This window comes from Galdieria sulphuraria, assembly GCF_000341285.1.
Source record: "Galdieria sulphuraria unplaced genomic scaffold scaf_2, whole genome shotgun sequence".
Lineage (NCBI taxonomy): Eukaryota > Rhodophyta > Bangiophyceae > Galdieriales > Galdieriaceae > Galdieria > Galdieria sulphuraria.
Window position 1 is genome coordinate 116,599 of NW_005178473.1, and position 23,929 is coordinate 140,527.

Genomic DNA, 23,929 nt, shown 5'->3' on the forward strand with positions numbered 1-23,929 from the left:
ATCCTTCGGGGATTCTTATTGGCGTTACTGACTGGATTGGTTGTTATTGGTTCTTTAGACATAACGAAGCTTCGATGACTATCCAATCCAACCCACGAGTCTATTTAGATGTTGCTGTGGAACAAGATAAACCGAAAACGATGGTATTCCAACTTTTTGCTGATCTCGTTCCGAAAACTGTAGAAAACTTTCGTGCACTTTGTACCGGGGAAAAGGGCTATGACGCAAATGGTGTTCGGTTATGTTATAAAAATACGAAAATACTGAAAATTATTCCGGGATTTGCTATACATTGTGGTGACATTGAGAACAACGATGGCACTGGGGGCGTGTCTATTTATGGAGCCCAGTTTGAAGATGAGAAGTTTGCTTTGAAACACGTGAGGGCTGGACTATTATCTATGGTTAGCAGTGGACCGAATAGTAAGAGAGCAATAAAGAAAGGATTGAAAGATAAGCTGATATTATATAGGCAACCAGTCACAATTCTACATTTTGTTGAATCCAGCACCTCAGTTGGATGGGAAACAAGTAGTATTTGGTTGTATAGAGGAAGGTCTACAAGTCCTGCGTTGGTTGGAGAAACTTGAGATTGCAGATCAAGATAGGTAGGATTATGGTCTTTGTTTATGAGTTGCACATTCATTCTTCTAGACCTTTGAGACCAGTCACTATTGTAAGCTGCGGTGAACTTGGTAAATCTAAGCGAAGTGAACCGCTTCCCAATAGTAAACAAAGTATGGAACAACAAAAGACTACACAAGGAGAAAAAGGGGAAAGCAGGGAAAGACGAAGAAGAAGAAAGCGTTCAAGCAGTTCACCATCCGATTCAGCCAGTGACAATGGAAAGTTAGATTCCTATTCAGAAGAGAGTGAAAGACATCGCAAGCGTACAAGTAGACGAGGAGCCAGTCGAGATAAGAATAGAAAAAGTCGTCACGAACGAGGAAACTCCAGTCCTTCCGTGTCTCCTCCAGGCAGTCATCGAAATGGTTCCAGGCGTTCTTCTCCTCCTTATGCAAGACATAAAGAGACTCGGCCTTCACCTAAAAACCTAATGTACAAAGAAGAGGAAGAGGCAGCTTTCGTTATGTCTCCGAAGCTGAAATGGAATCAGGAATGGATGCTTTGCCACGCTTTGCAGCAAGTAATAATATCAGCAATATCCATTGATTCCTATTCGATACCACTTAGAATCCACTGGGTGACTTGTTTCACAAAATGCAATTGATACCAATTAGCCACATGATGAATAAGTTTGGTTTCTTGGATGATTGCAGTTGCTGGGATAGTTGTTTCATAAACCTGAGCAATATCACGTATGTATCGTAGTCTGCCGCGTTTCAAATAATGGGTACCGGCAATCTTCCAATCTTGTATTTGGTAAAGTAACAGCAAGTTTTCAACTCGTTTGACTAGTTTGCGTTCTATTTCAAATAAAGGAATTAGGGAACCACAATGAATACATTGTATTTGATTTATGTTTCTGCTTTTCGTCAGTTTGGGATCTCGAGCCAAATCTAGCGGAACAGCAGATCCACAAGCACTACAAAAGATATCCGTCAGCTTTAAAATCTGAGAAAGGTTCCAATTGTTTGCTTCTTCCGAAAATTCGCTTATTCCAAGTAGCAAACAGAGGTCTCGTTTCATGGCATAACTGTCTTCTGAAAGAAACGGGCACATTGAGAGAACATGAGTTAGACTAGAAACGAACCTGGGATTTTTCAACAAGAATTGCCAATGAACACTAAAAATACTTACAATACAATAGGTTGATAAGAGCCAATCAGCCTACCCGGATGAGGTGGTACTCCATTCATGTGATAAGAATCCGCGGAGTCATTTACTAAATTGTACAACTCTTGTCTCAAATTAGAAACAAAAGAAGCAAGCGGAATATTGTTGTTGTTCTTCTTTTCTTCGGTGGAATCCACACAAACAAGTGAGCCACTGTGCAAATTTTCCAATAACTGTTCCAAAATTCTATTCCATCTCAAAGTCAAGTCCGTAGTAAAATGATCAGCCAAATCCCATTGCATTCGAGAAGCTGGCCTTTCGGACTCTATATAACCTTTTAACGCTTCACCTCGCAAAATATGTATCTCATCAACCACTGGGATACTACCATAGTTGAAGGAATCAACTAAAATGAGACATCGATGAACGAAAAGAATGGGAGCAAAACGTAAATAGTGAAAGAGCTGGTTTTCACGAATTGTGTTGGCTAAGAAACCGCAATATCGCATGGCATCCATTGCATGACTCCGTTTGGTTGCTATAATCATTCTATGATACGTCGCTAGTGGAACGATGGCACCCAGTTGCTTCAAAGAATTGACCAAAATAACAAGTACCTAGACATAGTTTGTGAGTCTCATTGGAAACGTTCTTAAAATGTAATACCTTGTGCATTTGATGTTGAACAAAACTAACAAGCAACGGTTCATACATTAAGCTTGTTTCCTTAAGAATCCAGCGAAGAAGGTGATTCTGAAGTGTTTCTGTTATAAAGCTCTTGTTCACATTGGAAAACAGTCTCAACAACGTTTGACGTAACACAGAGAAGGCAGGAAGAATTTTTTCGTAGCCAACGGCTTCTTCATTTGAAGAAGAATCCAGCTCCTTATCAAAATTTTGAAAAAGATCTGTAACAAAAGGAATCTCGGAACCTTCCATTTCTGATAATATATCCTGTGAAAGAATAGTACAAAGAGCAACATTCTGTAGCTCGAATTCAACACAAATATTTTCATAAAGTCCAGGAAGCAGATACTCCTTTTCTTCAACACTTGGTTCTCGAAGCTCAAGTAGGTCATGGAGCTGGTACTATATCAATTTTTAAACAAAACATCAATGAACAGAATGTCCTACTTACTTCGGACTCATGACCACCCAAGTCCGGAACAGCTCTATCGGACATCCACAAAATAAAGTTGTTCTTTCTCAAATCCTGGGCCCAATTCATATCAAGACACTGTGAATAAGGATCTTTCATGGAGATGTTTCCGACAGGAATCTGAGAAATCCTAGCAAACGAGAGTAGATGTCTAGCTTGTAAGATGATATGTTCGTTTCTCCGTAAGAATTGCTTCACTACTAGCACCTAAATGGATGTATCATTTCTTTGTTACTGACGTCAAATGCAACCCACGCTTACCTCCCAGCCGATCACTGGAAACTGGCTGTCTTCCCACATATAATCTACACAACTCACTGGAGTGACATTAGTACAACGAAAGTACTTGGATAATGCCCAAGGCGGAAGACTTGATTGAACGAATAAAATGCATAAAAGACTTGAAGAGGATTTCAAACTTTCACTTGCTTGCATAGACAACGTTTTGAGAGCTTCTTGATAGCCTTTAAATACGGACGACTCAACTTGCCAACTACTAGTCTCAACCTCTTGTAGAAATGCCGCAGAACAACTTTCTTCTAAGAGTCGATGCAGTTCGATATGAGGGCATTGCTGTCCTATCGAAATGAAGCAGAGCCAAATTTTGTTCAAATAGGGAACGGTCAAAGCAATCAGACCCCTTTCTTTGGTAATCGACAAACATACGTACAAAAATGCCTAACGATACCTTTCAATAAAACTATGGAATGAGAAGCCAGTAATACCTTTTCTTCGGGGTTGGATAAGTGGCCAAGGTATTCTTGTTTGCTAGATATCGGCTCTATCTGTTGAATGTCTACCTTATCTCCCAGAATCATGTGCCCAAAAGTTGCAGAGTCTTTAACCTTGCAAACGTTTCCAAGTCGTTGACAAATATTTGTAAGAAGTGGGACTTGAGTTTCATATATTCCTTCCACTTCTGACAGAGGAACCAAGTCGTTCAGTTCATTTTGCTGACGTAGAAAAGCGCTTTCTTCTACTTCCACTTGATACAAATAACAGGGTTTTCGATATCTTGGAAGACGCACATTGAATATTTGTGGTCCAATAGCTCTACTTGATGGTTGTCTGCAGTTCACATACAAAGTTCTTTTAGAAGATATAAAACAAGAAAACGGCTATGTCATTGTTTAAGAATTGAATACGAAAAGTTGGTGAACTAACATACCTTTTCGAGAGGCTTGTCTGTTCGAGTATCTTGAGGAAATCGAGGAAGTATCCAAATTTGAAATTCTCCAGGTGTTTCTGTAGCTTGAATAGATAAAATGTGCAGTTCGGTCTGTAGTTGGAACTCTTCAGATGCGACTGTTGGATCAGGTGCTATGAATCTTCGAATATCTTTGCGCTGTCGTTGGCGAGATGGAGGTAGGACATCTTTGTCGTACCTGCTTTCGAAGTTTTCATGTTGTCTTTTTTGTACTCGCTTCACTACCTTGTTTCTTCTTTCCAGCCTCCAAATGTTCCGCATGTACACAAGCCAACTATAAAAGCTTTTCTGAATATTTGGTTTATCTTCTGCCCTCAAATTATCATTCTGAGCCATTTCTTCCGAAGCCGATACATTCTCTATCTGTTTCGTTCTCTGGGAAAGTGATAGCATTCTTACGACAGAAATATCCTCTAAATCTGGCATGGATTCTTTTTGAAAGCCAGAGTTTTCATTCGACTTTGCGAAGAAGTCGGCGACCATTGACTGTTTTGCTCGACATGAAATATCTCTTAGTTTTGCTGAAAGCCATTCTGGATGAGCAACCCTTAATTATAATAATTCGGTTACAAGGTGTCTTTAATTACAGTTCATTCCATACCTTGGTACAGGATTTTCGACGGACTGAAAAGCTGCTGGAATCGTAATAATCTTTTGAATAGTTGATGCTAACCTTTCTTTGTAATACTGCCAATCCAAAAATTCTCGAAGTTGTATAGCTTCGCTATCTGTTTCCTTTAGCCATTTTTTCAGAAAAGATTCTCGGATAGACTGTTCTGCGGAGAAGATTTGAATGGGAATAGCACGTTCGGTAACCTAAGCAAGTAAATTCAGAAGACGGGTGAAACACAAGGTTCACATTATACCTGTGCATTTTCTGGCTTTCTAGCTATCACATATTTACAAGCAAGGCCCTTATCTCGAACCTATTGAAAATCCTTAGGTTTTAATGTTTGTCACGTGGACATTCTTTCACAGACCATTTGAGGACCCAAAAACTCAGCTAGTCTCTTTGCAGTAGTGATAGCAAGGCTCTTCTGTTTCAATTTTAGATATTCTCCCAAGGACTTGCTCATAGTATTTTGTTCTGCCAATAGTTCAATGATCTCTTGTTCGCTACAAGAAGCTCCTTGCGTTTCAAGCACTTCGAGCCAATTGTTTGCGGCTTCTCCTACTTTCTGATAGCATTCCTACTGTTCTTGAGAAAATGATGATGGAAGAATACAATATAGATTACCTCTAAAGTCTCCCCTAAGAGAAAACGTTGAAACAAGTCTGACTGAAAAATTTTAATGAGCTTCAGCTCTCCTCGTCTTTTCATTTCAAATCCTTTCAATTCGGCCATACTTCCATCCATATGAAACACAGCATATCTTTTCTTGATGCTCTTGCCTTCCTCTTTTGAAGCTGGTAAGATCATGGCTCGATAGGGACCATCAAACTTTCCACAAACTTCAGAGCGAAACAGATACTGGCCATATTGTCAAACTTACTTCAAATTCAATACTGCACACTGTCTCCCTTTCAAATTCTTTTCTTTCCGTGTTAACCAAAGATTGATACTGGGGATTGCTAAATTGCTGGAATATTCCGTAGTTCAATATTTCACATATGAAACTACTCTCATATGTCACTTGGTCATCTAAGACAATGGTAAAGTTGGAGTTGAAGCAAAATAATTTCAACAAAGAACTCACGAGTTTGAAAAACTATCTTTTCAGGGAAACTCTTTGGAAGTGCACACCAAATACCATCAGTATCTAACTCCAAAGCTATTCCAACACCATCTACAACACTGCGAGCATAGCGAATGATGTTTGCGCCTATTTGAGTTACAACTCCAGCCATTTCCATGGAGTACCTATTTTCATCTAGAAATACGATCTTTGGTACAGTCAATGATTCTTACCATCTCGCAGCTTTTCTCATTACATAACCATAGAACGAGTTGAGGATACATTTATGAGCTAATTGTAAACTTTCGTATAGAACACACATTTTTTTCGCTTCTTCAATACTTTTCCAATCCTTGTTCCCTTGAGCATCTTGCAGCTTTCTTTTCCATTGTTTCAATAATTTTTTGTATTCATAGCGCCGATCTCGAAATGCTCTTACGGTATTAACGTAAAAGGGATGTTCTCTCTGACAGACTGTAGCTTCTCGTTCCTAAAAATAGATTCAAAAATTGCAAACACAAATAGATTCCCAAGTTGCGCACTTCAGTATAGCTGTCCAAAGTCTTTTTATAGATCTTTTGACAATATTGCTTTAGTCGCCTGCGGAATTCCTCAGAACTTCTGACATTTTCTACTTGATTGCCATTTGGATTGGATAAAATGTCTCTTCTTATCTGGTTAGTTTCGCCGTGAGTTGCTGGAAAATATTCTCCTTTCCAAGTCCACCTAGCCCATTTTTGAAACACAATACAACAAGTCAAAACTCAACATTACTTTAAATTTCTTTTACATTGTGAATCTTCCAACTCGTTGAAAGCACAAGATGCACACTGATGCTTGGAAACGATTGCATGAGGTTGCAGTCGATTGGTCAGAATAACGTTTGGATACATAGCACCTACATCTAAATGATAGATAACCGGAAAGTCATTGAAAGCATGTGTATGTTTTAAAGCCTTCAGAGACTCGGTTAGAGACGACTATTTAAAAGGTCATTACGAACACTAGTTGCAGTCAAGAAATGAGTCTTACTGATAGTTGAACATAATTGGTCACCTTGGATGGATCAACTTTCAATCTATTCATTGCGTGCTGCAATATTTCATCCAGTCTGCGAGTGAGATCACCCAATACTTCCTCGGAAAGCGAGAACCGAACTAAGAGAATTAATTTTGAGCCCTATTTCGAGGCTGAAAGACGAACCTGATAAGTCGCTTCGAAATACGCCTGCTTGTAGTGCCTCCACGTGCCCTCCGATGTAGGTTTCATTTTCTAAAAGATGACCATCATAATACTTTTCCAATGTAGTTTGATGTTTATTAGGACATAAAATATCCTGTTGGTAAGCTTCTTTCATTAGTAAATTCTCGCACAAGGTTCCAGAACCTCTGCGCAGGACGTCTTCTGGTGGAAGTGGAACAATGTTACAAAGAGAAAATATAAACGGGTGGACGTATCTCATGTACAAGTAATACGTACAAACTGCGTCAGAAACTGAATAGGATGCTAACAGTTGAGGATTACTTCTTGCTGCAGGCATCATTTCTTCTGGATCAAGTTCAAGAGGATCGTAACTAATATGAATATTTTTTCAGAGAAAATTGCGGTTCCGAACTCGTACACATACCCAAGTAGTGATCGAGTAACTGCTTTAAGACCACGGGAACCCTGTGGTAGATATGAATCTCGATTCACCCAGTGCATACAGTCCAAATGAATCGTTGCGCGACCGCGAGTTTCCCTTTGATTGCATGATATTCCTATTTCCTTTTCTATGTCGATATCATAATATCTGGCTCTTTCAAAAACAAATGGCCAGTCAAACATATCTCCGTTATATGTCACAAAAATTTGTGGAGTATGTAACTGTATCTCATCTAGGAATCGTAGTAATAACGACCTTTCATCATTTTCATTGAAAACTGTAAAGTCTCCTGGAAACTACCAAATCTCAACCCAATTACAACAATATATATAATACATACCTCATCTTTAGGACTATAAGTGAAATCGTCAATATTTGCAGCAACAATTTCTCTATTCACACCTAGATATCCTTTTCCATCTATCATCCAAGATATCATCATAACTTGATCACCAGTTTTTGCATCAGGAAATTTGAGAGGAGCTTTTGTTGTCTCAATATCAAATGCCAAAACAACGGGCTGTGGCCTTTCTACTATTTCTGATAGAGGATGCAAAACTGCATTGGATTTGGAGTCGACTCGGACATTGTACCAAAGACCAACATGTATATTTTGACTAATCATAGTTCTTGAAATGGGAGATATATCATATTCAAATATTTCGAGAATAGAATGAAATCCGTCGCTTCTCCTAAAAATTGTTAAAGTTACGTACATTATGGTAAGTCAGGATCTGTTCGTACGTTAATTTTTCTTCATTCTCTTTCGTTTCTTCCAATAACAAATTCCTACTTGTGCTGAACTCTTCCAATCTACGAAGAACGAAGCTTGATACTTCATTGAGCTCTGACATAGTTCGAAATTCGATAGCCAATAAAGATCTCTTTGTCATGCTTGCAACGTGATTTGGAACTGACTGATCGTGAAGAGCTACTTGCTTTATAGCATAGAGTTTATCACGAAAATACTTTTTCAAGGCGAACTCTACTTCTTCCTCAGAGCCTTCTTTCACTTTGAGGTAAAAATATGGTCTACATATCATGGTGGCACGAAAATGATTCCCATCAGCACCGATAAAGAAGAGGTCTACAGCCTTTAAGGGTTTTAGGAGTTTATCGGGACAGCATAGGAAACCTTTACCTGTGTAACCCTCTTATTTGTTGGGTCCTCAACAGTGGTAGCTACTGCGTTAAACAGCCATCCAACTTTGGACCCTGTTAGAGATAACAAGGGCTCAAATCCACTATCTCTGTCGAGCTTATCTAAAGAGATTTGTCAATACTTTTTTCAGAATAGATAACTCGACGAAACTTGCCTTGCTTTCTTCGCCTTTCTTTTACTTGTTGTTGATACAAAGACGAATCTTCTTCTTCAGATGCAGCAGTTTCGAGTATATTTCGTTTCCTTTGAGACTGTGAAAGCCGTGAACATCTTCATAACGGAGCTTGACTCGTTCCTTACCTGCATTCAAATTTAGCGCCAAACAAATGTGGGAAAGAGTAGACCAATTTACTTGAATGAAACAAAGCCAGTCTGTTAAATACTATTGCATTACAAACGACATAAGATAAAATGGACGTAAAACAATATAAAGCTTTGGAAGAAGAAAGTTGAGAACGTTTTCCATTTGCCAATTATCCAAACAAGTGTTTTGCAGATCTCCATATATAGAGAATGTGTTGAATGTGAAGAACAAATTAAACACAGGTGTTGATGTTTGCAAGAGATTCCCTTTAAAAATAGTACTGAGAAACAAGGCTCTCTTTTGCTTTCAGTTTAAAATAGTAAGAGTTCTGTCGCACTATGGTAAAACAAAATTTCTTTCTAAACGAAAGCATCGTCAAACATACTCTTCGTTGGAATCTTTTGTAATAATACTAGGTGACAAATGCAGGTTATTTCGACTTCTACATCCTCCTATAGAATTCAGATGTTTTATGGACTCATCTTTAAGATTTGAGAAACAAAGTTGTAAAAAATGGCGGGATTTGGAGAAGGTCCCAATTTGTCCTTTTGATGAGCTATTGTTGACAACATAATAGTAAACAAAACCCAACAAGTTTATGAATATTTTAAAAATCAAATGACTGACAGGTATGGAGCTTTAACCAAGAAGCACTATAACAAGTACTCAAGTAATCTCGCAGGGTGAAGAATATCGACAGAGGCGTGAAAACAGAAAGCATAGAGGAATCTTCAGAAACTCTCTTCCTCAGCAAGCAACAGATAACTCATGAGCATCAATTTTCCAAAGCACTTCTTGTAAGTCAACTAGGGAGGATAGTTTTTGCGTTGAATATAGTTTAGGAAAAGTCTTTGGATGGCTTGGTTACCCTTCTTTCACAGACGCAGTCTTCTTGCATAGCTGAAAATCTTACACCCTCGCAACTTCGTGCAGATGACTCTCCAAAACTTACATCGACACTAGCTATTTGCGTATACGAGCAACCAGGAAACAAGAGGAAAGCAAAGGCGAGAGAAATCTTGGAGTGGGAACTTGCATATGCATCAGCCCGTCAAAGACTGACTGCTCACGTCAGAGCACTGTTAAATTTGTGCGTTCTGTCTCGAATGGAGAATATAGAGTTTGACAAGGATCTTGCTTTTCAAACCATTCAAGAGAAACTAGAACTGTTAAAAGCTAGACTACAGAGTGCAGGCGTCGGGGTTGAGAAAAAAAGAGTTCTCCTTGCTCAGAATTTACTAGAAGCGGAATATTTGATTGAAAAAGGTCTTTTTTTCAATTCTAGAAATAAGCAAGAAGAGGCCTTGGCTTGTTTTAAGCAAGCGTTACAACCTGCCTTTGTAGGAGCAGAAATGGGATTTAGGAAATGGTTGCTGGCAAGTCTGAAATGGACAGCTGTCGGTGAAATGAAGGCAAAACATTGGCTTCAGGGCGCTGTTTACTTCACAGATTATTGTGGAAGATGTTTATTTCACATTCGAGAAGTTGTCCTACAACAGAGCACACCTGCTGTATATTCCGATTCCAAAAATCATGTAGAAAAGTCAAATGTAGAACCAAGAAGTCAACTCAAGTACTTTATACCTGGGAATTTCGTGGAATCGTTTTTGAACTTATGTGATTGTCTGTTTCATTTAAGGCTTTACGAGGCTGCGAGTATTTGTCTAAACTATATTTCATCTGTTGTCCTTTCGGTAGACGATGAGGAAATAACGGGCCGTCATTTTGAACTGAAAATGTAGTTTCTAGCTAAATGTATTTAAAACTTTGTCTAACTGCAAGTCTAGGAACGTTAATGATAGTATCAATAGAGAAAAGAGAAAGGCACTGGTTTCCGAGGATGAGGACTGGGACTCTGAATTTGGCTCTCTGGACGCTGAAGAATTACATCCGCGCTTCTCCAACTTGTTTGGTGATAAGTTTACTCAACTGAATTCTGAAAAAGACCATAGGTTGACTCTACTGAAAGAGCAGATGGAGGTTCGAAGTTCATTCCTAAAAAATTCTGCATTTATAAAGTATCCGAAGCCAACAGTTCTCTATAGCTTAAGACTTGCAGATGGCCGTATGCAGTTGCATGAGAAAGAATACGAATCTTGGCTTTTACACTATTCCTTTGTTGATGACAGTAAATATAAAGAAGGTCAGCAAAATCTAGAAGTATGGAGCGATTCAAACAAGAGCATTCCCACTTCTAATGTGATCTTGGATCGCCTTAAGAGACTGGATCAGGTCACATTGGAATGGGCTGAGATGTACTTTCTATTGATTTGGGACACTTTCAGGGAGAAAAAGTTCTCTCTGATGTTTAAATATGCAGATAATTATTTTAGTGCATTACATGGTGCCAATTCCGTTTTGAGCATTGATGAAAGAAAGGATGACAAAAAGTACGAGAAGCTGTTTCAAATGAGCATGGAAATTGAAAAAATAGTAAGAACTAGTATAAAGTATTCATCAACCAACACATCTATGACTACCATGAAAAAGAATCTACATATTATAGAATGTACTTTTCCAGAGATGATTTTGAGGATCAAATTGTACAAAGTGCAATGTAGAGGCCATAATTGTTTAGAAAACGAAAATTCTACTGATTTTCTTGAAGTTACCAAAAATTTATTGGAGATTCAAAGAGCTTGTTGTAACATAGATAATGAATCTTGGCTATCCTTCGAAACTTGGGACTCGATAAACTTTGATAGTGTGGCTTTTTCAACAAAAGACCTCGACGTACAAGTTGATGCCATAGCATCTTTATATTTTTTTCTTTGTGAACGGTCCCCGTTAACCGGAAAGCCACTGATTCATGCAGGCAGAAATGAAGGAGCGATAATCCCGAGAAGAAAGGATTTCCAGGGTCTTATGAAGAAACTCAAGTTGCAATACGAATCTATTCCAAGCGCAAGTCACATCAAAGCAAAGACCGCTTTTGTATTGGCTCATTATGGTTTTCATTCCACGGGAGATAAAGCAACAGCTGAAAGACAGCTCTTTGAAGCACTTGTGATATGGAAACAGTACTCAAATGATCATTTGACATATCCAGTACCGCTCCTGACGGGAGAATTTGTACAAGAAGTACTTAACTTTTTGGCAAATATTCTTTTGCAAAATGGAAAGGCTATCTATAGCTTAGCTGCCAGTACAGCGGAACATGTTGTCGACTTTTTTATGTCGAAATCTCAGAGTATACCTGTATTGCTTCGATGTGTAAGAATTTCAAAGACAGCTGGACTGTATCCTATTGCGATCGGATATTTATTACAAATATTGGTAAGTATGGATGAAGAATTGTCATTGGAATGCTGAATAAATATCTTATAGGAAACCTACCTTGTTCCAAGGGCTAAACTGGAATTCATTTCTTACTTGTTACAGACCATAGATTTAGCTGTGGAGTTTGGTTACTTTTCTTGTGCTTTAGAACTTGTAGAGTGTGGAGTGAACTACATTCAGGAGTCGATAAATACAAGTGAACAAAATGCAATAAGAATGAACGAATCCAAAGCCAAAAATCTGGAGAAACGGCTGTCAAGTTGTTCTTCTAACTGGAGAACTAGAAGTTTTGAGGAATTGAGAATAAGAAGTGGCATCTTATTAACTGCAACTGGCCATTTTGAAGCAGCACAAAAGTCATTTCGTTCCTTGTCACTTCAGTCACGAGACAACCGCATAACTTTATTATGTCGACTTTATTTGACTGAAATTGATGGCATGTTAAACCGTCATACAGAATGTCTTAGCTTCTGTGAACAATTTGAGCGAATGACATCGCTTACTGTTGGTCAACTTTTTGAAAATGTTCGACTCAGCTTTCATCTATCTTTGTGGGATCTTGACTTGACAATATCTGAAGTAGCAGTCTTTATAAAAATCCGTTGCTTGTTGAGAAAACAACAGTTCATTGAAGCACTGAGGAATACCGACTTTGCGTTTATAAAGTTTCATCGAGGGCAGCTCCGTCATTTGGGTCGTCTTTATTATTTGAGGGGAAAAATCTTAACTCAAATGATGATACATTTGAAAGACAATGTTGTTTGTCAGTCGTCCAATTGTTTTACTACTTGGTGAGTTGTCTTCATTTTGCATTTTCCAAATTTTCATTTCTCATACTCGAACATTAGTTTTATAACGAAAACAGAAAGGCTTGTTGGCCCACGTACCATTCAGATTAGTAGTCAGGGAGCCCAATCCATGGAAAGAAGATTAGAATGGAGATTTTCAATACAGAGCAAAGAAGATTTGGTCTCGCAAGCAGTAGATTCTTTGTTCCGGTCGATTGGTTATTTCAAAAAGACTGGCCAAGACTTTCTTGTAGCTAAAGCACAACTCTATATAGGAAAGCTAATAAATGCATATCTTTCAACGCAACTACGAGTGGAAGGCACTTTCAAATGGAGCTTTTTGAAGGAAAATGTGCGAAATTACTTCAAGTATTTTTCAAAGATTGAAAATTTGGAAGACATTCAGGCAGATAGATTATTGATTAGCGCATGCAAGATTTGGAAGCATATTTATTCCTTGAATGAACTGTTGAATGGCTACATCACATTAATAGAATATTATTGTTTGACAGGTTATGATTCTGGAGCTTCTTATTTGTTCTCTGAATGTTGGTTACTGTTGTCAGATTTGTTTCTAACGGACTTGAACATACAAAGTTGTATACAGCTTGAAACTAGTCGATCCATCGAGTTTGTTATAAAGAAGTTGTCAAAGATGGCGTGGATTTTGGTTACTTTTTTCTCGGAAGAAGAAATTCAACATTATCTTTTAGTGTTTGATGCTTTGAACAATTTGAAATCGAGATGCTATCAGATGGACAGTCCTTCTTTGAATTGTCCAAAGGATGACTCTGACGTGGTTCAGAGTTGTAATAACGGTCACTCTGCTTTGACGACATCGGACAAGAATTCCGAGGATCATTCGAAGAAAGAAACTATTGAACAACATTCAGTTGTTGGTAACAAAAGTACGCATCATCTGTACCTTTTCATATAGTTACATGTTCTATCTTTTGCTAGGTTCTGGCATAACAAGTAATATCCACGGTTGCTATCCTTTCTACAAAAATATAGATAAGCGTTTGAATAACATATGGTCATTTGCGGCCTCCGGGAATGAACAAGTTCAGTTCACCTTTTTGGAAGGTTCTAAAGGACGTCACTCTATCTTTCAAGAAGGAAGCCGTACTATTTATGAGTTGGGAGAAGGCACTAAAAAACTTTTTTTGAATCCTCAAGGTCAAATTCAGAGGATACGACATAGAGTCCAACAACTGTATCCAATAGATATCTCCAATTTTATAGAGGAAATTTTTTCGCTAAACTCGAAATATTCTACTTACCCAATAATGGAACTCAAGCAGCTTTACGATACTTCATGGTCGATCTTTTATCATTTGAAGATGCTGAAATATCAACATCTTCGAGGCAAACTGAAAAACATGGAAGACTGGAGTCGATTGAATTGGAGAGGTTGGATGGAATGGTTGAGTATTTCAAGGGGCATTCGACAAGAAAGTCATTGTGTAAACAACATTCCTAAGGAGTTGGCCTTCAAATCATTATTTATTGATTACTTTGACCAATGTCTCCTTATTTATGCCCCATTTAGGCAGATACAATATTCAATACCGCTTTATCGACGTTTCAAAGGCGGGGAAACTGATTCCTCTATTCAACAAGAAGGAACATTACCACTTCCATTTGAAGTTGAAAAACTCCTTAAAGAACTCATGTTGAACGAGGACAATTATGTATTAAGAGATGTTTTGCCATTTCAAATTTCAATGTGTTTTGGTCGAAGGAAACAATCCAAGTCAAGCCAAGTTACATCTAAGCACATAATATCATCCAGTGCATTACACTCACTACTACATAATGATAGCAAGTTATTCAGAGATACGCAATTCACTCTGGTAAGTACTATCGATACCTTTTCTTGCCGATTCCTATTTTTTTGTTTAGTTTGTGGATCCAGATATTGCCTTTATCCCTTGGGAGTTTATCCTTGATATTGATGCGATTCGAAGTGAGAGTTTGAGTCGCTTGAGTTATTTCTGGTATCGAGGACAAAACAATAGCACACCGTGTAGTATATCTAAAGTATTTTGGTTTGACGAAAAGGATGGAGGATCCAAGAACGATTTTTTTATAACAAAAAAGGGTTCATCTCAAAGGGGAAAAGAAAGACTAGAAACAATTGTAGACTTTTATTGGAAACGTTTGATAATGGATCATGCAACAAGAGAGGAATGGAGACCTTGGCAAGGACCCATTCCCATGTCTTATGAACGATCCTCTTCATGGTTGGAGAGATGGAAAGATGGAAGAGTTGAAACTCCCCATTTATTGGAAGCCAATGCTATCGATTTATTGCGTTGTTTTCAGTTGAAAAATGATGCTGTCCATATTCCATGTTTTATCTTTACTTTCATGGACGGCTTGCCAAGACCTTGGACGACATTGGGAACATTTCTGGAATGCTTACCACAAGCTGTCTCCTTATTTGTTCCGACAAAATATATGGAAACTTTCTTACAGGAGCATTTTCCATCGATAGAACATGCAAAGTAAGTTCCCAAGCACTTCATTGAACATTTATTGAATTCTTTGATAGCAAACCGCTTTCCATGTGGATAAAGCAACTTCAGCAAGAAACTGCACAACACTGCATTCCCATTTTCATTTATGTCAAAACAGATACCGCAATAAAATATATGCGTTGAATGTTCTTATCAAGTTGTGAGAAGACGATGGCATCTTACTCCAATCACGTTATTTTAGACATAATGAGTGGATAGCTCAACATCACTTTTCACTCGTAGGTTCCTTTTCCATAGCAACAGGTGGAGGCATACTGGAACCTCCAATCCCCAACCGCAAGAAACCCATTACCAAAGCACAAACCGTTCCAGTTGCACCAATCACCCACTTGATAACCTACAACCAACGTCATCAAGTGTCTTCTTTACGTGAAACTTACTCTGTTCTCTATGCGCTCCATTTCTGTATGAATATGTGCAACGGAAGTTTGTAACTTCATCTCCAACAGTTGAAGATCCGACTTGAGCACTTGGAAATCGGCTTTTTCCAGGATTTGCAGTTCCGATCGGAGTGTGGCAAAGTCATTCTTCGACGCAAGGGAGTCGATACCGTTCCTCATACTTTCGTGAGTAACACCGACGAGAATATCGGATAACACTTGGGCTTGCTTTCGAGGAAATCCACTGGATTCCAAGACTTGGACCAACTTGTAGGTATCGAAGGATACTTTGTATGCTTCGTTTTGCAAGTGTCTGCGTAGATGGGGAAGGGATGACCACTTTGGAAATAACCATCCACGCAAAGTAGAACGCAACAAGCCTATTGCCATATTATGACCCACCACCAATAATAATCAATTAAAATCCAATAATCCATTCTTATCAAAAATCAACTGGTGGTATTTATTACGCACATTTGCCTTTACAAAAGTGAATGATTCTGTAAGCAGCTTGTTCCATGTTGCTTTTACTTGTGGTAAGTGCTATTCGAATATAATTTTTAATACCAAAAGCTTGCCCTGGAACGACACCAACCGCTTGTTCTTGTAACAAATGGTCTACAAATTCGACATCATCCGAGATAGTGGTTAGCATGTTTGGGTCCAGTTTCACAAACAGAAACAATCCTGCTTCAGGGATAGAAACATCGAGTCCTTGAATGTGTGCTGATTGAATGATCGACTGAAACGTAAAGGCATTTTGTCGAATAAGTCGAGTAACTTGCTGTCGTTGTAGGTTGGCATTTTCTAGCATAGTTGGTAATACTGCTTGAGTAAGGGAACAAGGAAATATCAATCGCATGGATAACCTTTTCATTACTGCACGAATATCTTGCAAAGAATCAGACTTGTCACCTATAACACACCATCCAATTCTCCAACCTGGAGCGACATAAAGTTTACTAATACTTGATATCTTCAAAACGGATATTTCACGGGCAAAAGAAAGAAACGAAATAAATTTGGACTCCTCATCAAGAATAATCTCTTCGTAAACTTCATCCGCAATAATAGGCAACCTTAATTCTTTGGCAACGTGGACAACAGCATTCATTTCATCTGAGGACAGTATATGACCACAAGGATTGTGCGGATTGTTAACTACAATGGCTTTGGTACGTTCATTCTTTGCTTTCCGAATGGAATCCAACTGTATGCTAAAATGGTTGGTGGGATCTAACTGATAATAGCGACATTCGATATTCAGGGCATTTGCAATAGAGCGAAACAAGGGAAATCCTGGCTCTGGAAGAAGCAAACTATCTCCTGCATTGCAAAGTGAAGCAAATACCAAGTCAAGGGCTCCTGCTGCTCCAGAACAGATAAACACATCTTCAGCCTTTAGTGGAACAGAACTATGGTTAGCATAATAACGTGCAACTGCTGCTCTGGCTTGTGGTAAACCACCAGACGGACAATACGAGTTATAGTTGGATGAATGAATAACTTCTACCAACTTGTCTCTTACAACTGTTGGTGGGTACACATTCTCCAGGCCAGTGGGATCCCCACCGGCAAGAGCAATCACAGATTTTGATACACCAGAAACAGAAGAAACTTTTTCAACATATTTCCGAACACCATTATCTTCAGGACTGGTTCGACTAGAACCTTGGACCATAAAAGTATTAGCCTTATCGTCGTCTATCAATGAACGAGTCATAAGTTTCACAAACAACCAATTTGGTCTGTGGACAGCCTACAAGACATTTTCAATTAACCACAATCTTCAACAAATTCCATGGCGTGATTTCCTTTCCAACATGGAATATTCGTAAAGTGCGCATATTCGCCACCTAAATTCCATAAAATACTTTTCCATCTATAGTTTTGTAACCATTTGATATCTTCTTCCTTCTTTGTAGTGTCACTGGGATCTTTCCGTGGCAGTTGTTCTGGAAAATGGACAGTAGGTGAGGAAAAATGAAACAACTTATCAATATCATTCCCGTTCGTAAGGAACCAAGAATGTTGTTTCAGTTCTCCTTCGAGTTGATCAGAACTCCATGAAGAACATCCCGCTAAAAGCAAAAAGTCTTCAAAGTGTGCCTTTCCTTTTCGAATTGAATCTATAATAGCAGAAGAACGACCACCCATATAAATACCGTGGCCAACAGCAACAGCACCTTCCATTTCGGGAAACGGATGTAAAACAAACAAAGTATTCGTAGCAACAGGGCCACCCCAATATACTGGCTGAGGTGATAGTGGATATACTTGTTCGTTTTCATCGTCCTTTCTTCCAAGAGTGTTATCTGCTAGTTCCACGTTCAGCTCTCCTCGCAACTTGGAAACGCCGCTACTCAATAGAACCGAAGGCTCGAATACTCCAACTTTACTACCATTCAAACAAAACCCTTTCGCACCTGTTTGGGGATAATATTCGTGAATGAGAATCAAAGATCTAGCAAAAGCACCGGGTAAAAGGGGATGGGACACCAAAAGTGCGCCTTTCTGTATCTCATCAATTAGGTCCAGGTTTAAAGAAGGATACTCTCCTTGTTTCAATGGAAAACTGCCTCCTGCTAACCCTAACTCAGAATGTGCCATATTTTCGAAATGTTGAAGGATTCGAAGACCCTTGAAGCCCAAGTCAACTAGGGAAGACTGAAGCTTATCTGAGTAGACAAAAGCTGAGTACTCCCGAAAACGAAGCCGGAAAGCTTCTTTCAAGGTATTTTGCCACTAGATAGATTGTTGTCAAACAAATAGGTCAATCCATGTACTTTATGCTCAACTTACCGAACAAAATGGCTTGTAAAAGGTACCTCCCTGAAGAAGGTCCTCCACAACAGAGTATAAAAATGATTGTTTTAAGCGTTCTATAGAGTCCTCAGGTTGTTTGGTATGACTTGGCAGCCAACGTTGTCTCAAAAAGTCTGATAGATTCACGTTTTAGATAGCCAACACTACAAAACAAGAGTACCTCACCATACTGCTCTCTTGGTTTGGAAGCTATGAGAGCTTTCCACGCGGGGTTCTTATCAAAACGTCTAGCAGAACTAAGGAGTGCTCTGTATAAGACAATAACAAGTTGCCTGTTTTGATCAGAAACCAAACCACCACCTGAAGCCATATTTGCTCTAATGAGACCAGCAAATGCGATTTCTTTTCTATTTATTTCAACCAGAGTCATTCACAAACACAATCGTTTCGTGTTTCAAAAACACTAGGCAACTTTTATTCTTCTAAGTTATGCGTCGCTCTTTGTAGGTGCGCCTGGAGGCAATTTACCGGATTTCTGAAAAGATTGATAGTGCTTCCGGAGTTGTTCGCGTTTTCGCTTACCCGCAAAGTCCTGTTCTAGTCGACCTATTACTTCCCTTTCGGTCAAGTAAGGATTGGCTCCTAAAGCTTTGTTAATACTGTCAAGAAATAGTTTATCATCTTCCTCGTTCCAGTTTTGTCTAGGACGCTTGTTTTTTTGCGAAGCCTCTTGGCCATTCTCTGCAAGACTTGTAACGTGATCTCCGTTGGAATGTCCTTGCCCTTCTTGCTGCCTTTGTTGTGTCGAGACAATATCATTTTGTGAAGAAGACACAGTACGAAGTTGAGATTGTTGTGAACTTTCGGTGGTATTATTATCGTCACTTGCTTCTGAAACCATAGCATGCTCTTCTGAATCGTGTTTTCTCTTTTTCTTTTCAGAAGAGTGCTTGTGTTTCTTTTTCTTAGAATCTTTTTTATGTTTCTCCTTCGATTCGCTATGCTTTCGGTGACTATCCAGATGTTTGTCTTTTTTCTTCTTCTTCTTATCGCTCTTTCTAGATGACTCCACATTTCCGTGATCGATACTCTGTACATCTTTCATAGGTGTGACAGCAGGTTCCGAAACAGGCGATGGTTTGACTTGTTCCGCCGTCTTATTAGCAACGGCGGGCTCACTAGTCAAAGACTCTTTTCGTTCTATGGCTGGAGTTGTCTGTTGCATAGCCTTTGTTGGGCTAGTGGTCATCTTTTCACGCTGCGGAGAAGAAGCCAATTTTTCAACTGCGCCAGAATGGGTCTGTTGTTGTCGTTGTTGCGCTGACGCAGAAGCCTTTTGTTCAGTTGAGATACTTTTTTCAGGTGTCTTGGTACTTTTTGATTGAGCATTCAAAGGTGATGGCTGCTCATGTGGAGTTTGTGAAGAAGCATGCTGTTGGGAAAGGTTTTCTGAAAACCCTAAAAACACTTGACCCAGGTCTTTGAATACAGTTCCCAGCCGTTGAATGCAACGGCCAAGAGCCTAGCACACAATAAGTGAAAGACTACAAAACATATCCGAGACTACTCACTTCTTCATTCATGAATACTGACAAGTCCAACGACGGTTACCGATAAAATCCACAAAGAAATTGGGCATTTTTAGAAAACTCAACGAGAACCGTGTAAAATAATTGTTGGCTCTCCCAATATGTGCTGAAAGGAGCTTGCGTGACATCAATTTTGTCAAGTGCAACAGACAACATGTGAAGAGTACTTTCAAGGGCATTTTGATCAGAACAACATATTTACTTTTTTATCCGCTTGCAGATTCTAGCTGGTTTTGCTTCTTCTCCATAGCTTCTAGTTTGCTAAGTAACTCTTCACAAAGGGTACCCAACTGCTCATTTTCCTTAAACTTGGTTCTAAGTTGACTTTCCAGTTTCTGAATTGTGGCATCTTTTTCGTTCCTTAAGTTTTCACTCCCTCTTGTAGACTTCAAGTGTTCTAACTCTTGTGATTGGTCATATACCCGCACTTTCAGTCTCTGATTTTGTTCATTCATTTCTCTCCAAGCAAGTTGAAGTGACTCCAACTGCTTCTTCGTGTCATAAAACTCACTCTCGACACTATCGTGTTGGGTCTTCCAGTTTTGTAAGGTCTCAAGTTCGGCTTGTAATTGCAAACACAACGAACACTTCTCTTCGTACTGAAGCTTCCAATTATTTGCCTGCTCTTCCCAATTTTTTACTTTTCTCTAAGCAAATGTAAGAAAAAACAAGACTAAACAGAAACTATATTCAATCACCTTTTCTTCTGATACGACTTCTTGTAACTTTTCCTTTTCTTCAAATGCCTTTTGTTTTTCTTGCATGCATTTTATAACCTCCGTACTCTTTTCCTCTAGCATCTTCTTCTCGAAAGCCATCTCATCTTGCAGATCATGAAACGCTTTCGATTGTTTCAAATATTCATCTCTGTATAAACATACCTGCTTAAATGCCTGAGATAGCTTCATTTCCGCATCTGATCGCAAGGAATTATAGTCTTTCTCTACTTTCCATAGCTCAGTTTGAAGACTTTCTAACATTTCTTCCTGTTTACGAATCTTTTCATCTTTCTTATTCATTTGTTCTATGGTAATAGTCTGTTCACTCTGGTTCGAAGAATTTTTGTTTTGTTGCGCTTCCTTCATTGCCATCAATTCAGCTGTCAACTTCCTCTTTTCAGTCTCAAGAGTAACCAAACGAACATTCATTTGACTCTGGCTTTGTGAGATGGTCTTTCGAAGTGTCGCTTCATACTGCTGAACGATATGTTCTAATTCAATCTTTGCACGAAATTCGTTTTGATATTTCTTCAACAGATTTTGATATTCCTCGATCACTATACCAGCTTCTTCTAGAGCCTTTTTTGTGACTGTCTCTCGAAGAGCTTTCAACTCATTATTGTATGCTGCCTTGTTCAGATCCAAGTCTTCTTTGTTATTTTCCTTGTTCGAATTAGCTTCATTTGATTGGATCTCATTCTCCATGTGCCGTTCTTTCAATGTGAGGTCGGAAAACTCTTTCTCTGGAAATTCATTATCAAGGCAGCCAATGTTTGACATTCGAGTTACAATCTCGGCATGCTTTCTGACGGAGCTGGCAAATTCTTCAATTACCTCTGCTTGATTATGTGTTATCCAAGCGAAATCATCGGAATCAAGATTCTTTTTTGCTGATCGAGGTAACTTTGACTCATCTCTTTGACGATATTTGGATGAAGGTGGCGTATGAAAGACATCTTGTGAGTCTTCTGAATAGGCTTCACCTTCTTTTTTGGATTTGATCATATTTTGAGAAGTCTTCGATGGTGTTTCGTCAGAAAAGGCAAATGTGCCAACGACAGATTCCTTTGAATCTTTGATGTCGGATGAGACCTTTTGCATCTTCAAGTGGAGAGGTCTCCATGTTGAGAGCAAATTAGCAACTCTTCTAGCCAATAGTATATCGTTTGAATCTTCCAACTCTGATGCCCTTTTCAATATGATATTCAACTGTTCGGCATGTCGATGTGATTTTGGGAAGTTTGCTATCCACTCAACATACTTTTTGGATTCCTCATCTTGAAGGACAGAATAAGACATATCAGGAATGAGTAACGATAGAAACTTCAATGCCCATTTCGCCAATGAATATTGATCACTAGAAGCATCTTCGAATGCAGTAGGAACCAATCTTTGCCTCCATATATGAAAGATTTCATCGAATTCATAATCTTCTTTTATTAGCAATCGCGATATTTGACATAGAGTTTGATAGCTCTCTTGCTTGAGCTCCAAAGGACATTCCGCTCCTAGAAACTTCTTCCTCATTGCTGTGGCCAAGCGAGGCAGACATACAACAATGTCTTGTGTAATTGACCATTCTTCATTTTTGCCAATTTCAGACTTGCTTTCATGCTCTCTGTTTATACATGAGTTACGAACAGCTACTAGTGCTTTCTGCATTATCTCCATACTGGTAACGGTAGGCTCTGAGTATTCTTCAATCAGTTCTTGTAGGCTCGTCGTAATATCAGAGCTGCTTATATCCACTTTTGTGTCCATAAACGAGAAAATCCCAGAAGCTTGTAGTTGAGGGTTAGAAACATTCGTTCGTTCCTCAGATGGATTCATATCGCTTCAGTTCAGGCTGTTTTTGTTTTGGTTGTAAGGAGCTTTGAAAACACAAATTTAAAAATGACAAGAATTGGCGCCTTGGGACAAGAGATGATGTGAAAAATCATTCCAAAAGATTTCGAATTTTTGAAAAGCTCTCACAAAGTAAGTGTATTATCTACAAGTGAAATATCAAAAATATCCAAATATTATTTATGCAAAGACATCTCCTTATAGCTGGCACTTTTACGTACAAAAAAACCCAACACTCCTCCTCTCACTAAAATATATCCCTCTGCATATTGTGGAATAAAGGACCCTGCAGAACCGGTTTCTCGCAACAAGGCTTCGTTTTCACCTTGCTACAGCATAAGCAAAACTGTTTACTACGACAAGAATTATCAAGAGACTTTCCGAACTTGCCAAATCTCTTCCTTCTAGGGTAATTTTCTGTTCTTGTTACTACGAGGACCTTCCAAAATTTCCCCGTTGGACGTACTCCTCTCTGCAACAGTTGTTGTAGTGACACAAACACTCATAATATAACTTGAAACTTACTTTTGTTACCCACAGTATCTGGGGTCAGTTTAGTTGCTGGGGAAGAAGGAGTAGATGACGCCCGAATGTGAATAGGAGTGCTTCTGTTGGAAGAAGGAGACTGCCCAGAATACACTGTGTTTGTCTTTTGTGCAACTTTCTGCGAAGATCTGAAAGGACGCAAGTGTACTACTGAGAGGTCTACCTTTTCCAGTCTCCAATAAGTTTCTTCTTGAATAAGAATATAGTTCTCGCCAGATGTTGCTTCGTTTCTTCTCAATTGGCCTTCATTCTGTGCCAACCTTCCAGAAAGTGAAGCAGGTGTAGGTGAGGGTTCTCCATTTCCTCCCTGCTTGTAGAAGTTAAGAGCAACAGTTCCACTTGGCTCCCAACTCAAACAACCTTGTGAACAGTCCTGTACGGAAGCAGGACAAAATTCATCTGTTTCAAAGATGAATAAAGTTCAGAGTTGCAATACACGTATGACTTACATCTCAAAATACAAGAAGAGACATTGTCTCCTCCTTTTATACTGTGGACAAAGCTCTTTCCTAAAACCAGCTCTTCACATTTCTCCCAAGAAGATGCCATCATCATCAGAAATGCTTTGTACCAAATTCTTTGGT

The 23,929-nt window shown here is 38.9% G+C and overlaps 9 protein-coding genes across 10 annotated transcripts; 2 read left to right on the plus strand and 7 right to left on the minus strand.

Moving 5' to 3' along the window:
* The first annotated feature begins 2 nt into the window (after positions 1-2).
* Positions 3-1,478, plus strand: Gasu_04460 (peptidylprolyl isomerase). The gene is made up of 3 exons (XM_005708817.1): positions 3-423; positions 473-608; positions 655-1,478. Exons 1-3 carry the CDS (start codon positions 75-77, stop codon positions 1,229-1,231), a joined length of 1,062 nt encoding a protein of 353 aa, XP_005708874.1. The 5' UTR covers positions 3-74; the 3' UTR covers positions 1,232-1,478.
* A 199-nt stretch (positions 1,479-1,677) lies between these two features.
* On the minus strand, positions 1,678-8,922 carry Gasu_04470 (DNA polymerase epsilon subunit 1). The gene is made up of 23 exons (XM_005708818.1): positions 8,887-8,922; positions 8,732-8,837; positions 8,566-8,687; positions 8,169-8,518; positions 7,765-8,116; positions 7,407-7,720; positions 6,983-7,353; positions 6,812-6,936; positions 6,554-6,759; positions 6,322-6,505; positions 6,013-6,269; positions 5,801-5,964; positions 5,597-5,745; positions 5,341-5,544; positions 5,084-5,293; positions 4,970-5,029; positions 4,705-4,919; positions 4,065-4,650; positions 3,622-4,014; positions 3,158-3,574; positions 2,876-3,103; positions 2,404-2,826; positions 1,678-2,354 (listed from the first exon to the last, which is right to left on the minus strand). The coding sequence occupies exons 1-23, from the start codon at positions 8,890-8,892 to the stop codon at positions 1,758-1,760; spliced, it is 6,039 nt and encodes a 2,012-aa protein (XP_005708875.1). The 5' UTR covers positions 8,893-8,922; the 3' UTR covers positions 1,678-1,757.
* A 520-nt stretch (positions 8,923-9,442) lies between these two features.
* Gasu_04480 (uncharacterized protein) lies at positions 9,443-15,625 on the plus strand. The gene is made up of 8 exons (XM_005708819.1): positions 9,443-9,519; positions 9,573-9,687; positions 9,733-10,628; positions 10,678-12,166; positions 12,218-12,960; positions 13,018-13,865; positions 13,918-14,813; positions 14,863-15,625. The coding sequence occupies exons 1-8, from the start codon at positions 9,509-9,511 to the stop codon at positions 15,469-15,471; spliced, it is 5,607 nt and encodes a 1,868-aa protein (XP_005708876.1). The 5' UTR covers positions 9,443-9,508; the 3' UTR covers positions 15,472-15,625.
* Positions 15,626-15,637: 12 nt separating this feature from the next.
* Gasu_04490 (uncharacterized protein) lies at positions 15,638-16,312 on the minus strand. The gene is made up of 2 exons (XM_005708820.1): positions 15,881-16,312; positions 15,638-15,837 (listed from the first exon to the last, which is right to left on the minus strand). Exons 1-2 carry the CDS (start codon positions 16,268-16,270, stop codon positions 15,706-15,708), a joined length of 522 nt encoding a protein of 173 aa, XP_005708877.1. The 5' UTR covers positions 16,271-16,312; the 3' UTR covers positions 15,638-15,705.
* Positions 16,313-16,317: 5 nt separating this feature from the next.
* Gasu_04500 (tyrosine aminotransferase) lies at positions 16,318-17,612 on the minus strand. The gene has a single exon (XM_005708821.1). The coding sequence runs from the start codon at positions 17,601-17,603 to the stop codon at positions 16,347-16,349; it is 1,257 nt and encodes a 418-aa protein (XP_005708878.1). The 5' UTR covers positions 17,604-17,612; the 3' UTR covers positions 16,318-16,346.
* A 5-nt stretch (positions 17,613-17,617) lies between these two features.
* Gasu_04510 (putative transcriptional regulator) lies at positions 17,618-19,102 on the minus strand. Its single transcript, XM_005708822.1, has 3 exons — positions 18,872-19,102; positions 18,683-18,819; positions 17,618-18,625 (listed from the first exon to the last, which is right to left on the minus strand). Exons 1-3 carry the CDS (start codon positions 19,074-19,076, stop codon positions 17,657-17,659), a joined length of 1,311 nt encoding a protein of 436 aa, XP_005708879.1. The 5' UTR covers positions 19,077-19,102; the 3' UTR covers positions 17,618-17,656.
* Positions 19,103-19,104: 2 nt separating this feature from the next.
* Gasu_04520 (uncharacterized protein) lies at positions 19,105-20,302 on the minus strand. The gene is made up of 2 exons (XM_005708823.1): positions 20,218-20,302; positions 19,105-20,168 (listed from the first exon to the last, which is right to left on the minus strand). The coding sequence occupies exons 1-2, from the start codon at positions 20,227-20,229 to the stop codon at positions 19,134-19,136; spliced, it is 1,047 nt and encodes a 348-aa protein (XP_005708880.1). The 5' UTR covers positions 20,230-20,302; the 3' UTR covers positions 19,105-19,133.
* Positions 20,303-20,307: 5 nt separating this feature from the next.
* Gasu_04530 (uncharacterized protein) lies at positions 20,308-22,742 on the minus strand. Its single transcript, XM_005708824.1, has 2 exons — positions 20,934-22,742; positions 20,308-20,882 (listed from the first exon to the last, which is right to left on the minus strand). Exons 1-2 carry the CDS (start codon positions 22,713-22,715, stop codon positions 20,442-20,444), a joined length of 2,223 nt encoding a protein of 740 aa, XP_005708881.1. The 5' UTR covers positions 22,716-22,742; the 3' UTR covers positions 20,308-20,441.
* Positions 22,743-22,767: 25 nt separating this feature from the next.
* On the minus strand, positions 22,768-23,922 carry Gasu_04540 (hypothetical protein). Of its 2 annotated transcripts, XM_005708826.1 has the most exons (3): positions 23,795-23,922; positions 23,325-23,744; positions 22,768-23,271 (listed from the first exon to the last, which is right to left on the minus strand). In XM_005708826.1, exons 1-3 carry the CDS (start codon positions 23,898-23,900, stop codon positions 23,204-23,206), a joined length of 594 nt encoding a protein of 197 aa, XP_005708883.1. In that variant the 5' UTR covers positions 23,901-23,922; the 3' UTR covers positions 22,768-23,203. The 2 variants fall into 2 exon arrangements, with proteins under 2 accessions (XP_005708883.1, XP_005708882.1); XM_005708825.1 differs by having other exon boundaries at positions 22,768-23,744.
* Between the last annotated feature and the right edge of the window lie 7 nt (positions 23,923-23,929).